At 35.5% G+C, this 18,573-nt stretch overlaps 1 protein-coding gene across 4 annotated transcripts in view; it reads right to left on the bottom strand.

Moving 5' to 3' along the window:
• The window catches only part of IPO11 (importin 11), an 87,774-nt gene that overhangs the window by 31,877 nt on the left and 37,324 nt on the right, over nt 1–18,573 (bottom strand). For all 4 annotated transcript variants that reach the window (XM_054053750.1, XM_054053753.1, XM_054053751.1 and 1 more), the window contains 8 exons: nt 17,957–17,990; nt 17,718–17,758; nt 16,509–16,625; nt 15,037–15,150; nt 10,788–10,903; nt 9,137–9,213; nt 3,330–3,409; nt 2,622–2,702 (listed from right to left, as the gene is read on the bottom strand). In XM_054053750.1, coding sequence (XP_053909725.1) covers nt 2,622–2,702; nt 3,330–3,409; nt 9,137–9,213; nt 10,788–10,903; nt 15,037–15,150; nt 16,509–16,625; nt 17,718–17,758; nt 17,957–17,990 — 660 coding nt within the window. The remainder of the gene's footprint in view (nt 1–2,621; nt 2,703–3,329; nt 3,410–9,136; nt 9,214–10,787; nt 10,904–15,036; nt 15,151–16,508; nt 16,626–17,717; nt 17,759–17,956; nt 17,991–18,573) is intronic.

Raw genomic sequence — 18,573 nt, 5'->3', positions numbered from 1 at the left:
TCTCAACTTAAATTTGTTACTCTTCGTTTCTCTTTTTCCTCACCCCACAAGCTGTTTGGACTCTCCTCTTGTACTGCAATGGAGAGGGGAAGAGGCTGTGAGAGTAATAGGACGATACCTATTCACTCCTACAAGTAAAGACAGAGACCATGCATCTATACACTGATGCATAAAGCATACAAAGGTACCATAAAGGCAATTCATTTAGACGCTCTTCTCAGTCTCAAAGGGACTTCCTCAAGGAACTACTATTCTGTGCTCTTGTCCGGTCTCCTCTAAAATCTTTTTCTTTTGGAGCCTTGTTCCTCCTAACGTCATTTAATGACTGTCATTTCTTGCCTTGAGAGAGATGTTAAGCAGCTGACAACTTTCAATGCCTCTCAGTTTCCTGCTGTCTGCAGGAGAGTATTTCAGAGAGTGTTTATGTCCCAAATATTTATCTGAAGGGTTTTTTTTGTCTAACAAGTTAGCATAGTGACACCTGACAAAATATTCTCCTTTTCATAAAAATACTTAAATAGATTATATTTCTGCTATCCTTCTGGAAGCAAGGAGGCGTACCAGGAAGGTGTTCAAAGTATAGGGGACAAACCTTATGGCTAATGCAAGGCCACACACACAAGTGGATGAACAGTAATACGTACAGCAGCATTGTTCCATCTTTGAGATCTGATTAAAAGCTGCTGCATCAAACATTTGCCCAACTACAGGCTATAAATAATACTAATGACAGAGAGGAACTGACATTTTAAACTCCAGAACTAGAGTCCTTAAGGTCCTCATAGCAGGAAAAGGAGGACTATCAGCTTCTCTTGTTTTCCTGTCCTGTGATCCTGCAAGCACTTGTGCATTTACAATGAACGGAATTAAACACCAAGTTTTTATCAGCAACAGAAGAGTTCCCAGCTAGTGTAGCCACTGGAAATGTAAGTAGCAATACATTACAGTTGCTACTCAGCTATCTTTCAGTGCACACTCCAACATTATATCCTGAAATTCTTTAAGTTACACTTAAAGTATCATTAATATTTCAAAACATTTCCTTCAGAATATCATCTAAGTTTCTGTGAATACAGTTTTCAGTATTCTGAAAATCCTCTAGCAACACTATTCAAGCAGTTATTGTTATTACAATAGCAACTTATGCCAAAAGTAAAGACTGCTTGAACACTATAGCTCACCATGAAAGCAAGTGTGCTACACAAAGACATGTAATAATGGGCACATACATTCAGCATTCAATGAAGACTGAAAAAGCTTGGCTGTAGAATCATTAGCTTCTAGTTGTCATACACAGGAAAAAAACCCAGAAGTGCATCTTGATCATATGGTCCTTACTTAATCATAAAAATCACCTGAACACTTTTTATAACAAAACACATATATATGCAGACCTATTACTTAACCCTTATCTTGCCAGTTTTTCAAATGTGCAGTAGAAAAATTAAACTGTATGATGATTATTCTTATTGGTATTGAACACTGAAAAGTAAAACTAGTATTAAATTAGTAGATATATTATTATTCATGTTTGTATTAGCAAAGGGATTGATACTAGATGATAGGGTGGAGACAAAACTCAGATTTAGAAGGCTAGGTACACCAATTAAAGGTGTACCTTTAACTAACCTCTAATTCAGATTTAGAAGGCTAGGTACACTTCACACATTTTGATTAAAAACACTCAAAATTAATGTAAACTATTAACACACAAGTATGACTTTGACTTTAGGGTTGGATTTTCAACTGAACAATGAAAGATTTTTTTTCTGAATTCTGAACCTAGACAAAAACTGAGTTAGGACAACTCTTAAACCAGCAATATCAATCTGATTAATGAGTTTTATTTTGTAATGATAAGCATAAGTATTTCTTATGTTATACTGTTGTCTTCTTCATTCTAAAACTAAATTAAACAACTTGGATTAGCTTTCTACAACTTCCATGAGTTAACTGATAGCCAAAGATTAAATCAAGTTACTTTGACCCAAACACAATCCTTGTCTTGCAACTCAATGCTTTCAACATTTTCTATACACAGCATTATCCTCACAGTGCAGTGATTGCTCACCTGGCTGTTAAAGTGTGCTGTTGCCAGGCTGAAGAACAAACTATTTTCATGAGGATACAAGCCCTCACTAACCTCCTTTCTCTAGTAATCTAGAAAATAATCAAGATAGGAAAGATATCAGGAATTCTTAATCTAAATCCATCTATACAAAGAGGATTCAAACTAGCTGAGAACTCATATACCTAATGACAACACCTTGGAATCACATGAGATAACAAAAGCATTGTAGAAAGGGTAGAGGAACAGTGTGTTAGAGGATTATCATTTAGCGTGTTCTGTTTAGGGCTATACTAACCTTCTTTTGGGAAAAGCAGTAATTCTAAAAAATAACATGCGTGTGTATGTATTCACAGTTTACACGCACAGACTTTAAGTATGTAGTTTAAAACACCACTAACACCAATTTCAGTGTATGCTAAATATGCTGTTTTCTTCTACATGTTCTATGTCCCTCATATTTGAAAAATACTACTCCAACCTCACAAAACATTAGCAAGAATAACGCATGTATAGAGCTGAAAACCTGGGTAGTACTTTCATTACACTTTACCTTTAAAACTTGAACTTGACCCTCAGTAGTAATGTCCTTCAAAAGTTCACAAAATGACCGGCACAAGTCAGTAGCATACATCTGAAATTAAATTTAAAAGAAGTTATTATGCAACATGTTTTCTATCTATGTGTGTATTTCAAAATTCAACACATTGGACAAGATGTAATTCCTAATGACTTAGCTTCTCTTCAAAGATCATTTTGTTAAAATGTTTATCTTTACTCAACTAATTAAAATCTAATCTAAGCATTTTGTTGGTATTTAACACTGCAGAGTTTTTTTACAGCCATATGTGATTGAATAAGTCTGCAAAAAACCCAAACAATCTATCTCCATGAATTTTCTAATGAAGAAGGTGTGAGAACAATGCAAAATATCTCTAGGCAATTTCTTGCTAGAATATACGATCGTAATTTAAATCTAGCAGGATAATTTGAGTAACTATTACTACCCTACATAGGATCTTTTCAGGTAACAAAATACTAAATCAAACAAAAACACTTTCTAAAATAAATTTTCTGAAATCTGATTTGATTGCATGTCTAACATGTGCTATAAAGAGCTAATATTAGAACAATATGCTTGCATGCACATAAACGAATCAGTATAAATGTTTGTGTCTATGATGTTTTCCAATATGAAAAAAAAAGTTTGCCGGTAGGGAACTAAGGTGCTAGGATAAATCTTTATGTAACCGTAACACACCTGTAAAAATCCAGACGATGATAAGAAAATATAAGCATTGATGATCTTAAAGCAATTTTGGAGGTTTTCTGAACTCAGCTCTAGGAAAAAAGATATCACAATTCAGAACTTAATCACCAAACTGAAGTACAACTAAAATTATTCGGTTCTGGAAGTCACTTTCCACACAAAGCTTTTAAGTGCTAGATGCCTGCAAATTGAAAAAAGTTATTAGATTCAGTGCCACTCAGAGTCGTCTCCCTGTGAGAGACAAACAGAAGAGGGATGATAAGAGCCTTCATGTTCTCAAACTGAAGTACAAGAAATCCAGTGACCTGAAAAGCCAACAATCATAGAAAAAAAAAAACTCATCAGGTTTTGGTTGTGATAACAGTCTAAGTAGATACTAAAGGCGGAACAAATGAAAGATCCACTTAAAAGACTTGTAATTACTGATAAATGATCTTTCTTACATTTCAGTCAGTAACTGCTGAGTAGAAAGACTGAAATAAAGACTGCAGTTCTGCCCTTAGGTACCACAAATGGCACTGAGCTTTTGGACTGAGACACACTGAGCTTTAGGTCATACCTTGAGTCAGTAAGTACCTTTATCAGTACGTAAAGTATGTCTATTTCAGAGACAGATATACACAGGAGATGGTATACAGCATCAGTTTTAAAGAAAGAAAAAAAGACACGTCCTCAGGCAGTACCTAAAAGTACTGGTTTTTAGAAAAAATCACACCAAAGCACCTATAAACACAGTTCATACCAACACAAAAGGTTTTAAAGTTTCGCATGGAGGCTAATACTAGTGCAGAAAACCAAGAGCACTCATCTGAAAACAAAAGACCAAAAAAAACCTCAAAGGGTTTGCTAAACTTTCTTAAGACAGAGAGGCTATTCCTAGACATTAAAGTAAGCGGACTTCTGCTGTACCACTTATAATTAATAGTCCAATAAAATTACCATCCAGAGACAGCAGGAAAGTATTTTTGTGTAAGTTTTAAATAACAAATTCCTTACTAGTTTAAACAAACATCAGCAAGATGTTATGACCTTCATGGCTTAGATGAACTCAGTCTGTATGAAAGCATGGCTTATAACTAGTGATGTTATAGTAATCAAACTTCCACAAATAAAAATAACATCGCATGACAGAAGCCACGGCTGTTTTTCCATTATAACATCTGAAAAGTCTAGGCCATTTCAACTGTTTCTCCTCTTTTCCCTCCCATCCTTCCTCATCTTACGAGGCCACTGGACAGCTCGGAACACATGACTACGTCCATATCTGAGTGCATGGGCAGGTCATGTCTTGTTATCACTTATTTTGAATATTTTCATATCTTGACTTGAAAAAAGAAATTTTCACCTGCCTAGCCAATATCCGTATCAAAAGGTTTCAATACATCTACGAATTAGCTTCAGTAGCACATTACTAGTGTTACACATTACTTGAAGTTACTTCACTCTCCTTAGAGGCCTACAGGGTTTTCTTCTTACTGGATACAACCATATTTTAAGCCGTACAGAAATGCCCATATAAATATGAAGTACTTCACCTAACTATGCATTCCATGATTCTGTGATTACTGATACAAAGGTAATAAGTACAAGTAGCAAAACTGCAATGAGCAATATATTTCAGAGTAGAAGGAAAAAAACCATATAAGACAGATGTCATGAAAATGACCGAATTGAGTCCATCATCTGTGCACAAAGCTCAATGTTTAGTAAAAGAATGTTTCTACAAAGATACCACCTTCAACTGACCACATTTAAGAAACAATTATGCATCAATTCTCTTGCCAGGTTTCCTGAATCAAACATATCTTTTCTTGAATTAATTGATACACTTTGGGTTTTGTTTGGAATCAGAGGAATTACTCCAGTTCCAGGAACATGCTTTTTGCCATTACCTTTATAAGCACAGCACAGATACATTAAACCTGATGTTTTTTGAAATAGGTGTCTTGATTTTGACCATATTCCCAACCTGAAACTGGAACCGATTCAGCTCCCATTTTAAGCAGTCTCAATGCAGAAATGCATGGATCCTCAGAGAATTAATGTATTCCTCCGTTCCACATTATTCAATCTGCCGCATCAAAAGATGGATTAAAGAACCTCTGCAATAGCAACTGTATTCCAACAGAATTTAAATATTAGCTATGCTGATATGAAAAGCCAATATGAGAATTATGCTGCCTCTGAACAGTTATTGTACATCAGTGATAGCACCACAATCTTTTTCTAAAGAAAACTCACTGTTATAGCACAGAAACCTTAAATTAAGTTTTGTTCTTCGATGGTTAAGCTAAATTCCCAAATCTAATGGGAAACTCTAAATGCTCAAAGAGCCGTTAGAGGTCCCGGATTGGAACTAGCAATGTATCACTGCACACCTCCTGAATTTTCTAAAAAAAATACCGTGTACATTACAATCAACTCCCACAAGATCTTCTCCAAAAAGGAGTTCAATGCAAAGCAAAAGCTACAACACAAATTAATTACTAACAACCTGAAAAATACAAAATCCAACCTATTATCCAAACCTCTTTAAAAATAACCAAGCTGTCTACTTTTATATAAATGATTTTCAGTATTTTCAACAGTCCCTGTAGATCTGAGTTAATAAAGCTGCACTGCATCTATTTACATACACTGTTCAATCGCCACAGAAGTTTGCCTCCTTTTATCATATACTAAATACCTCTAAGAACTAACGTTTATGCATTCTTAAAAATGCTATAACCTGGTCATGAGGAAGACAAAATGTCTTTTCTCCCTCTCCAGTCGGATGATTTCTTGCCACATCTGTTTTCTATTCTTCAGCAGGACATTGTCTACTATATACCTCTAGTGTCCAAAAATCTCACAAATTAACAACTCCTCTCTCTCCTTTCCAGCTCCTGTAGTTCAACTATGTTGACCTCTATTAGGTCACTTTTTCTGAAGGACTTAAATGCTGATGGATCAGTTAAACATACCAGAAAAATAGTTACAATATCTGCATATTATAGTAATTCCATTCAGTAAGAATAAATTCAGAAACTAATGGTCAGGACTCAACATTCCTTACACTATATTTTCAACAAAATAATTTTCTGGAGCACCTTGTCACTAGTTCTCCAGCCTGCTCCAAAAGACGTATGTAAGGCAGTATCTATGCAGAACTTCCCTTCACCAGATCTGCCCTTTGGCTTCCACTTCGACAAGTTAAGACTGAACTGAGAATTAGTCTCAGGGACATTTTCTGTTTTGCCTTATCTCAGATGGTTAAGGCATACAAGGCTTCCCAATTTTGAAACTTTAAACCCGAGGATCTCAAAATTTGAATGGATTTCTGCATTTGTCCAACTGAAAACGGTAGACTTCCCAAGTTACCAAGTCTACTGAAAACAGTAGACTGTTGGAAGTTTCAGGTGAATATTCCCACTTTTACACCACAGAACTAAGACTGAACATTATTTAATTACCTTGCACAGCTGATAATTATTGAAGAATACATTTTCTTTTGCAGGGGCCGTAGTTTAAAGTGAGCTGTTGCACTGAATTTAAATGAAATACTCCTTCTTCAAGTGCAGTGATTGAATGAAGCAGCTGCCCGAATCATATGAGACAGCAGTCTTGTTTCTATAACTACTAAATTTTAAAATAAGGTTAGCAGTAATTCAAGATTCAAGCTCCATTTAAAAATCACAGTGCCGTGGCAATGTCACATGGAGGCTGTCCAGCCAGATTCCCCTGATTTCCAGCCAGAGACCATACCAGTACATTTTCCACTTCCTGGAAAAATGTGCACCGTTTGGGCTCTCAGCAATTAAAATCTCTGACTGACATGACACGGAAACCAAAATTTTCTCAGAAAAATGCTGAGGAGCTAAAGTAGTACCAGAAGTCTGTATGAGGAAATCAGTCTACGATTACACATCTGCTGCTGTGTTTTTACCACCCGCCCCCATCCCTAGTAAAAAAAAAAAAAAAAAAAAGACCACAATCTGACATAAGCATGTTTGAAGACTCCTTTAAGAAAAACCTACCTAGTTTAACTGTACTACTTGCTCTAGCAGTGTCATACAACAGCTCTCATTTTACAGAACAAGGAATGTTCTCTTTCATAAGGATTCATTCATAAAATAAGGAAACTTTTACAAGTGTGGAATATTCCTGAATACCTCCACCTTTTGTTAAAAGAGTATGCCAGGGTTTCCATTCATACTCATCACTACCCTAGAAAGCACTGTGTAAGGACTAGGGAGGACGTAGTGAAAAGAGCAGTAGCACATATAAGCACACCACAAACACACAGTATTTCTGAATTTAACTAAAGCAGATCAGCAGTGCAATACAAATAGGAAAATCACAATAATTTGTTTAGGGCAAGCTTCCTGTAGCAGACACTATCTACTACTAGCACAAAACAACAAAGAGGAAGGGTAGGTGTGTAGATACGAATGAAAACAAATGTTAAGTATTTGGCAGCTACAGAACCCAAGATGTACCTCTAGAGTTAAATACTGAAATCACTACAAAACACTACTTCCCTCAGCAGTTTTGTCATTAGAGAGCTAGTATACACAGAGAAATGACAGAGTCATCTTATTGCGCCTACCCACCATGATGCAATTCCCTAATTATCTTCATCCAAATAAAATATTAAGTGCTGAAAGCAATCAATTAAAAAGATAACATCTGTAGTTTTACAAATACATTCCTCTAAAAAAATAATCCATTTGCTATATTAGCTCCACAACCTACAAAAGCACAGGTAAAGATTTCACTAAACAAAACCACATCCACACAACAAAGTAAAATCATAAAATTTTTATATTCCCTGTAGTTACAAAACAAAAGCACTCCACACATCAGTATTTCCAAAGTATGGAATCTTAATCTTCATTATTAAGTTTATATTTTGTTAACAATTCAGGCAAAACTACTGCTTTTAATTTCAGTGCTGCTCAACTGATACATGTACAAACATTATTTAGTTTGAACATATCCTACACAGTTATTAACTGAATAATGGAAAAGCTAATAATGGAAACTTCAATTCTTCAGCCTATTATGTTGGTGCAAAACTAATTGCTGGTTTTGTATTGTAAATTGTGATGCTTCCTTTGAACTAAACTTTTATTTAACGGTGTTCATGTAGTATAGCATTTTAAAGTGTGAAATTCACCCTACTTAATTTATGCTAATGGTTTTGTTCTCATGGTTTACTTTTCTATATTACACTACCAAATTAAAAATGGTAAAAAGCAAATTCAAGCAATTTTGTTTACAAGTTCAAAATGGGGCTTAAGCAGCAGAAACTGCTAACAATATCAAAAAGCATTTGGCCAGGGGACCATCAACAAATGTACAGCTGGACATTGGTTCAAAAAATATCATAAAAGAAACGAGAGCCTTGAGGATGAGAAGGGTCACAGACATCCTACCGGAATAGAAGACAACAAATTGAGGGCCACTATTGAAGTGGGCCCACGCAAAACATCTCTAGGGGTTGCAGAACTTAATGTCAACCATTCAACATTTTCACCAAATTGAAAAATCAAAAATTTCAGGAACAACTTAAACCTGAGATAAACCCAACTTTGTCTTATCTTTGAGGCACAAACCAGCTTCAATTTTTTGAAAAACAGAGCTAGAGTAACTAGATAATGAATACTAAAGAACACAGGAAAGTCAAACGATAAAGATACGCTCTTCATAATTTTGCAAGCCCCCTTAGTTCTTGTAGTCACCATGGCATTACTTAATGCATGAACAACACAAGCAGTGGGAAAAAAAATCAGAAATTTTATTAGTAGAAGACTTACCTAGAAGGGCAGACATGTTCTGAAATATTCTTAGGAGTTCAGGTGTAAGACATGGACTATTCTCCAATGTCACTAACCTAAGAACAGGTAAAGCAAAATCTTAGATGATCTACGAATAACATTGATCAATCATGGTGACAGATTTAAAACATTCTAGTAACCACCTACAGGACCCTTAAATAATGCAAAACAATTACTTAAAGCATACTTCAAGTGCAACACTAGTCCTTACAACACATCAATCAGTATAGGCATGCGTTTCGCTAAGGTAGGAAAAGAAAGAAAAATCATGCTACTGCATATTTTCAAAGACAACATAAGCTGCCAAACTCAGTAGTGAGAATGTCTAAGTACCCAACGTGGGAACTCAGAGGAGGCAGGTAGAGAGGAATCTTCATGGTGCAAGTATGTCTGTAGCACTCTACACATCAAAGGAGCCACTGTGGTGGCAACCAGTTAGAACATTCACTTTTTTTTTTTAAGGTTTGAAATGACACCTTGATTGCCATACATAGGAGCATAACTAAATAATACTCAGCATTGTTTGTATCAATTTAAAGTTCCTGAGGCTTGAAAACAGTAGTTATAAATTAATTCTTTTCTTAAAGTCACAGCAACACATTCCCCTTTGTTGCTAGATTTAACGTGTGGGATTATAGTATGTAAATAACATTTCTGATTATGTAAACTATCTTAGCTGGTTTTCCACTCTTGGTTTAGGAAGATATTAGTGTCCCAACTGTCTCTGCCAGCTCCACCCAGATACCTCTGATGCTCTAGAACATCTTAAATGTTATACATACATTCTTCTGCACAGGCATCAGAATAACAACTTCAAGATCAGTATTATGAAGATATAAAAGTTCTGAATTGATACATTAAAATGGTTTCTGTCTTAATGTTCTGTGAAGGTCTGGCACTTCAGCTTGCTCCCCCATCCCTAACAGCATTATAAATCTTATTTTTGCTGCACAAAGAACAAATCATTTGGAGGTTAATTTGTCTGCAATTCAATGTCCATTTACAATTTAGATCAAAGGAATCCCTCACTAATTCAAGACAAACTCAATATATTCCTATTCTGCAGGAAACAGATGCACTGAATTCAGTCTTGATAACAATTTTCTTCTCCTACACTGTCAGCTGCCCACAAAAAAGCAAATTAGCCTCACAGCAAACTGATCACAGTGCCATTTCTTGCTTTATGTTCCATCGACAAACAACTTGAGATCTGGAAGATAACTTCTACATCTTATCCCTGTAAATGTGCCATCTCTGTCAGCAACCAGCTCTGAGAATCAATAGGTTATTTTGCTTTTGAAGTCAAGCAGATCAAATTGTTAGTTTAGCACGGACATTATAACAAATCTAGATTTTGTCTTTCTGTTCAGTATCGCAACAGAATTGTATCTCACTATCACAGTCTAAAAAAGGATTACCAACTCAGTGATTTTTAATTGTGTTTCGTTTATTAACTTCCTAACCTCTCTTCTGAGAAAACACATGGTATACATGAAGGCAAGGTAAGACAACAGGAACAAATTCTTAATACAGGCAAAGCTACTGTTGAATCTTTTTTCTTTTTTGCTTCTGAGGATACAGAAGCAAAATTAAAATTAAAAAAATAGAAACTGATAAAGAACATTCTCACCACAACTCTAAACCATCTTCCAGAAGATAGACATGTGGAGGCTGAGAAACATCTGTACTTAGCTGGATAACTGGGAGTAGGAAAGGATAGAGATTTTTGCTGTCTGCTCCCAGTCCCTATAAAAGTAAATAAAAAATGTAAAGTACTTGAAAAACCTCAAATCATGCATTTCAAAAACAGCATTGAAAAAAGATCTCTGATGCTATTCTGATCACATAATGTAAACACGCATTCAAGAAACCAAAGGTTGAACCTCCATCCATTTCATACAATAAAATATTCAATCTAATACCCCTGAGCTTTCTCCTAACATATATTGAGAAAGTTACATAAGTTTTTTTGAAAACAAGCAGCTTCTCAGTGGTCTGACAATACACTGTCCTCAAACCATTCACTGGTTATTCTATTTCTGGGAAAAGTCACAGCTCTAAAAAATATTAAACAACTAAATGTTGAATAGAACTTTTCAAAAATCAGGACAAGAACTACTCTTTGGACCTTATCACATACTGTATCTTTTGACATATTCTAAGAATCAGGAGAAGCGTCTGATTTTGATACACAAAAATTCACAGACTAATGATAATAATTTATTTTTTAGGTGATTCATGAGTCAGATACAAAAACGTCTTCCCAAGGATGCAGTGTAAAAAATTTTTTCAACAATCATGTAATGAGACCAGATTAACTTTTAAAATTGGGTTAAGATAACTATTGTCAAAACTAATCACAAATTAAACCTAAATAGATCAATTAAACAACAATTAATCCAAAATAGAATGGTATTCTTACATCGAAAGCTGGGTATTTTGTAATATTGCTATTGACGAGAACTGAGGCTAGCTTCTTTATTTATCGATTTATTTATTTAGGCAAAGCTGCATTTAAAGAAAAAGAATCTTCCATTTTAGAAGAAAGAAATCTTCTTTCATTTTTAGAGATTTGTCTAATCTCTTCATGTCCACCTATATTTTTGACATCCACATAGACCAGGAACAAGAAGTTTCACAATTTTTTTTATTGTGGAAGTATATTTTCCTCTGATTCAACTAATTTCACTTTTTAAAAGAACTCTAATTTTTCCCTTTACCTGTAATATGTAATCACTCTCCTTCCATTTTCTCTCTACTATTAAGCTCTACAATAGTATCCCTCTAGCCACACCTTTCCATAAACCAGAGACTGCCCACATATTCTTACGAGCACTTTTCTTCATCTTTGCTACTCCTACTGTGTCTTTTGAGCGTTGGAGATGGTGGGACAACATATAGGACAGCATATATTAAAGTGCTTAATAGCATGGATTCTAAAAGCAGAATAACCATGTATTGCTTTATTCATCAATCTTTTCTCAGGAAAGTACTACGTTTTATTTGCATTTTTACAGTGAACAGCACAGCTATTTATAGATATTTCAAGTTTAAAGATTATGTAGCTATACCATGATCTTTTCTTTCACTGATAAGAAATTCAGTTCATTTTAACTACTATTTCTAGTTAAAGCAAACAGCTAATAACTTCTATAGGCTTTCAAAATTCTCTGCCAAGGTATTGCAGTAAGCCTCTAGGAAAATTAGGGCATTTACTGTACACGTACAGAAAAACAGGGAAGAGAGGCAAATTACCATCAAAAATCAAAATCACACAAGTAGATAACCTTGAGAGTCATCACACAACACATACAGCACAACCAAGTGACCAGGCTCAGCCAGCATGATAAAGACAGGTCCTACTTGGCAAACCCCATCTCCTATGACAAGATGACCCTCTTAGTGGATAAGGGAAAGGCTGTAGATATTGTTTACCTGAAATTTAGCAGTCTTTACGCTATTTCCTACAGCATTCTCCTGGAGAATCTGGCTACTCACGGCTTGGACTGGTGTACTCTTTGCTGGGTAAAGAACTGGCTGGGTGCCCAGGCCCAAAGAGTTCTGGTGAATGGATTTCAATTAGTAAGTTTGCAGATGACACCGAGTCAGGTGGGAGCGTTGACCTGCTCAAGGGCAGAAAGGCTCTACTGAGGGACCTGGACAAGCTGGATTGATGGGCTGAGGCCACCTGTACATGACTCAACAAGGCCAAGTGCCGAGTTGTGCACTTGGGACACAACAACTCCAAGCAACCCTACATGTTTGGGGATGAATGGCTGGAAAGCTGCCTAATAGAAAAGGTCACGTGCTGGTCAACAGCCAGACGAACGTGAGACAGCAGTGTGCCCAGGTGGCCAAGAAGGCCAAAAGCATCCTAGCTTGTGTCAGAAATGGTGTGTAATTGATTGTCCTCATTTACTTGGGGCTGGTGAGGCTACATCTCAAATACTGTGTTCAGTTTGGGGCCCCTTAGTGCAAGACAGACACTCAGTTGCTGAAGTGTATCCAAATCAAAAAACAAAGATGGTGAACAGTCCACAGAACAAGTCTTATGGAGAGTGACTGAAGGAAGAGGAATGTTCTGGGGAAACTGGAAAGCCCAGAGGAAAGAAAGATAAGGAAAAATCTTATTACTCTCTACAAGCACCTAAAAGGAGGTTGTAGTTGAGGTGGATGTTTGTCTCTTCTTCCAAGTGACAAGGGACAAGAAAAGAGGAAAGGGCCAGAAACTGCAACAGGGAAAACAAATTAGATGTCAGGAAAAATTTCTTCATCGAAAGGGTTGTCAAGCACCAGAACAGGCTGCCCAGGGAAGTGTTTGAGTCACCAACCGTGGAGGTATTTAAAGGACGTGGTAATGTGATGCTTAGTGATACGGTTTAGTAGTGGGCTTGGCAGTGTGAGATCATGGTCTTAAGCATCTTTCCAACCTAGATTATTCTATTATTCTGTGATTCTACAAGGCTAAAACTCATTTATCTGACTACAGATTACCAGCAACTTTCATTTAGATACAATATTGGTCAACGTAGGTATGAATTGTATATGGCAAAATCTGAGATCAAGTATCGTCCAATTTCTTTAGTTGAGAACTGTAAGACACTAAATGAACTAAATCACTTTGACTAAATTAACAATTATGGGCAAATGAAACCTAAGGCTGATAAATGCAAGCAATAAATCGTGGAAAGAAAAATTTTACACAAATAAGTAAAAGAAAAATTAGACAAAAGCAATGGCCTAAGAGTCAGTATGTTCAGTTCTATTTTTTATATTACTGTCACTTACTGCACTTGAAAGCCACAGTCACGAACAAAGGTAAGGTAGTAGTCCCTGCTTTCAGACATTTGAACAATTCTGACAACTCCGTTTTAACACAGACATTAGTAAGAAGAGATATTCAAGAATAGTTAAAAGAAAATTATAAGCATGGAAATTCTCAAAAGGAGGGGAAAAAAAAATATAAGAGATTGAAGTGGGAATAATGGAATGGGATACCAATCTCTTACATAACAAAGCAGGCAGCTCAGAGCTGCTATTACATATGAGCAAAGCAGAAGAGAATATAACATCAAGTAGGAAATTTAAGAAGGGATAAAATACTTTTCCCACATGCCATATAAAAAAAAGTTGCAGAAATCATTGCAAAAGGGCTGAATGGGTATGCAGTAGAAGTGTAACAATAAAAACGGTAGAAATAAAAAGTAATACTAAATACTAAATAAAAAGTAATACTAAATAAACAAGAGTATTCACAATTAGTCAATGCCAACATCCTTGAGAGACATTAAAGCTAACAGTTATGATTTGAACATGTAATGCTAATCTGATTTAAAATGCAAACTTAAAGCACAGGCAAAGTGAAACTTGTAGTGGCCTGTATCTTGGTCTGTAATTTAAAAAAAAAAACAGAAATTCCACATCCCTGGAGCTGAATGGAAAGAAAGAAGGAAACAGATGTACCTACAGAGCAGAATCAACTCTAAACCATACAAAACAATTGTAAGAAGAGACTTAATTCTCCTAATGCTGGCTGGGACATACAGGAGTGCCTTCACATAGACTACAAAGTCAATAAGAAGGTTCAATTCCTAGACTGCAAAACCAGAATCACAAGAACACAAGCAGATCTGCATAAAGAGCTGTTTTTACTGAATCAGCCCCTGGAAACAAAACAGTTTAGTGATTAACAGCAACTATGTTTATCTCCACTATGAGAGAACCATGTCTTTATGATAACACTGAAAAGCATTTAGATATATCCCACAAAATCAAAATATTCCTCATTTTTACCTCTCTCTGCGTATACACGTACACACAGAGAACACGTAAGAACTGCAGGACATACTGACAACATTTATGTGATTCTGACCCATTACCTGGACAAGATGGATTAAGGTGGTTAGAATGGCACATCGCAGCATATTGTGCTCCTCGCTCTGTTTCCAAAGGAGTGGTAAATACTGAATCAAGCATTCTACATGTGGTCGTATCTGAAATTCAGAACATAGATTTATTTCTTAATGTGTGAAACAAGGCAATCAATTTATCCCAAGGACAATTTCCAAACTATTCAAGACTTATTATTGTCACAATAAAAGTACAGAATTTGCTTTAATTTACTCCTCTTTCCTCTTCTTAAAACACCACATTTCATACCCTATGACTACACAGTGTTTTGAGGAGAATATATTACCTATGGTAACATTTGTGCACAGCAATCAAGCTTAAGTAGAAAATGGAACACAAACAAATATTTAATCTGATAACCACGGATATTTTTGTGTTAATATTTACTTCACTTAATAGGATTCCTAAACAACAACACCCTTTAAGAAAAACAGATACAGTCCTAGGAATAAAAAATGCTAAATAACTTCTGGAGTTACCCATGGTTTGAACAGGGATTGGACTACACACCCTCCAGAGGTTTGTCCTGAATTTTGACTGTGATGCTCTACAATACTATGAGGCTAATCTATTTTGTCTTCTAAAGTATTTAACTAGGAAGTAACTTAAACAGATTAAATGGTTATTTATCAACTTGTTTTTCTGCTGCTTCCCTAGCATTCCCTAAATTGCAGAGAAATCTGCTGTCATGTAAACTTTTCTTACAAGGGAAAATTAGGAAAGCTACATTTGGCTTTCAGATAGGATTACTTGTAGAAAGAGGACAGGATTCAAAACTATGCATCATCTCTGTCCTTAATACAGTAATACTGCACAACAAAAAAAGCGAGCCAAAAGCAGTCAATAATTTATTTTTTAATTCTGCAATAGCATCTTCAATTTCTTTATGGTTAAGCTGGAGAATATACTTCAACACTAAGAAGGAAATACTGAAAATTCTTATCATGAACTTGAAACTCTTCATGCAGTTAAGGAGAGTACTGTACAGGCACTCATCCCTATCAGTGCCAATAACAGATTATAAATTTAACTGCACAGTCCCTAGCAGTGTGAAGCATTTTGAATCCCAAAATTATCTTTTAATACGTAAGATCTAATAAAATACTAGTTCAGATATAAGACAAGACAAATAGAATAAAGAGTGGAAATAAAAAAAAATTGCAATAAATGCCTTAAGATAAGCAGTGTAACCTTCCTGTATTCTAAAAGGTGAGTCAATACAAAAATACATAGTAAATAAAGAAGTAGTAAATGAGCAAGAATATTTTACAGAAACGATAAATGAGAACTGAATAGTGACAAGAGAACCAAGTAACACAGCTCATGCAAGCATCTACCATGTCTGATGACATTTTTCTACTATTTTCGTGTAAGACAAAAACATCAAGTCCACCTCTGTGTTCCTAGTACAAAGCTAACATCAAAGTCTATAAAAACGTACCTGCACACTGACTCTTTCAATCACGCAGGACAGGACATGAAGAACATGCATTTTGGTGTCACATTGTGTTACTTCCTGAAGAAGCTGGAAGAGCAGCGTAAACATACATTCTAGATACTAAAAGAAAAATAAAACCCCATGGATTAGACCGTCAAAAATAAAACTGGTGGCATAAACTGGTGATTTTTCTGTACACTTAGAACTCTAAGGCATCTATAAACTCCGAAAGACAATTACAAAGCATGCAAAGTGTTACACTTTCATTTCAAAAAATGCACATTAGCCAATTACTGACTAAATAAGATAATTAAAAAAATCAGATGCACTCTCTTCTGTAACAGTTCAAACATGATCAATTCAAACATATACACTTTTCATATTTGGGTAAATATAAACACAAGTTCACTAATACAATACTAGAAAGCTGAAGGCTGTCTTTCCAGAAGGAGCACTTTGCTAGAGTCACTGCAAAGGTGCAGTCTTTCAGCTTTCTGGTCAGCAGATAAAATTTAAGATGTCTTCTTCTGTTCAGTATCTAAACAATTCCAACATTTACAGAGTAGATGCACTCTGCATTTTTTGTTTTGTTTGTTCCCAAGACAGTTGCAATTAACATGGCAGTCATAATCAAATGAGAAAAAAAACACACCTGCTAAATGAGTGATCAAAATAAATCTCTCTCATATTTACAGCTGACACTTCATTACTTTCTTAATGTTACTTACTTAACATTAATGATGATCTGAAAAGAACACAAATACAGAAGACCAAAAAAGTCTGGTTTTAAGGTGCTATTTTAACCACACGCTTTTATTTAATAGTTGCGTGAAACAGCACATTGGATTATACTGTATGAGACAGATATATTGGAAAGACACACTGGTGAGGGCACTTATTTGTTGAAAACAGCATTCATATTTTGTAGCACGAAGAAACAGCGTCTGGTAACCCACAGTACGTACAGTACAAAACACAATGGTAGGAAGTTGTAATAGTCATAATACTAAAAAGTTTTGAATTGTCTATTTATTGCACATCAGCAACCTTAGCAGCAACATCGTAAGTTTTTAAATGTTTCAGCCTATAAAGACTATGCACACACGAAGTGTTTACTAAATAGTTTGGCTTAAAATAAAATTAGAAATTGTTTTCTTCCTGCTTTCCTCTATGGATCTGCACATCAGAATACATCCATATAAATACTCTTACCGGCAAGAACTGTTGAGTTCTGAACTCAAACACATCTACAGGTAAACAACTATTAAGGAAAAATATAGAAAAGGAAAAATAAGGAAAAATATAGATTACAGATGGGTATAAGACTCAAATAAACACATATTCCATGGATAATCCTTCACATTATAATCTTTGTGCAAGTTTAAAACTGTTTTGTCTCCAGTAACTCAGAATTAAGTACTAATCAAATATCTTTGCCAATAAAAGGATATTTAACTTGAGTGTTGTAGCCGTCTCGATACGGACCTGAAAGACAGAAGTCAAGAAGCATCATGCATACATCCACTAAACACTTTGATTATCAACATAATATCTGACAATATCAAACCAACCGCAGTTCCGGCAACTGAATCTTTCTATGTGTTCCGTTATCTTTTAAGAATAGTTAGTTAGTTCAACACTAACATTTTTATTTGCTACCCTTCATTCAGGCAGAACTTTCAGAAAAGTCAGGAAAGAATTAAACAAAGTGACCTAGAGCCCATAATAAAAAAAACCTCTTGCAATGGAGGAGTATAACTTGGGTTTATCTCATGCTTTGCTGTCATCCAAAATGCACAGAATCAAATAACAAGTTAGCGTGTTCCTCCCTGGTAGATATACATGTGCTCAGAAAGCAGCAACACATCCTGTTCTGCTAAAGCTGTCTGAAATCACAGAAATAACTTATATGACTGCCATAACAAAGCAGCTAGGTTTATTTGTTGGCTGCCAGGTGTGTTTGTTTAAAAAACAAAAAACAAAAGAAATCACAAAACCAGATTCTCAACTCAATGTCACCTGCTGGCAAACTGAAACTGTAGCTTGAAACCACAGAATTCTATTCAAC

Source organism: Cuculus canorus, chromosome Z (genome assembly GCF_017976375.1).
Source record: "Cuculus canorus isolate bCucCan1 chromosome Z, bCucCan1.pri, whole genome shotgun sequence".
NCBI lineage: Eukaryota > Metazoa > Chordata > Aves > Cuculiformes > Cuculidae > Cuculus > Cuculus canorus.
Note: the sequence above shows the minus strand (reverse complement) of the source record. Positions and strands in the feature narration are given on the sequence as shown.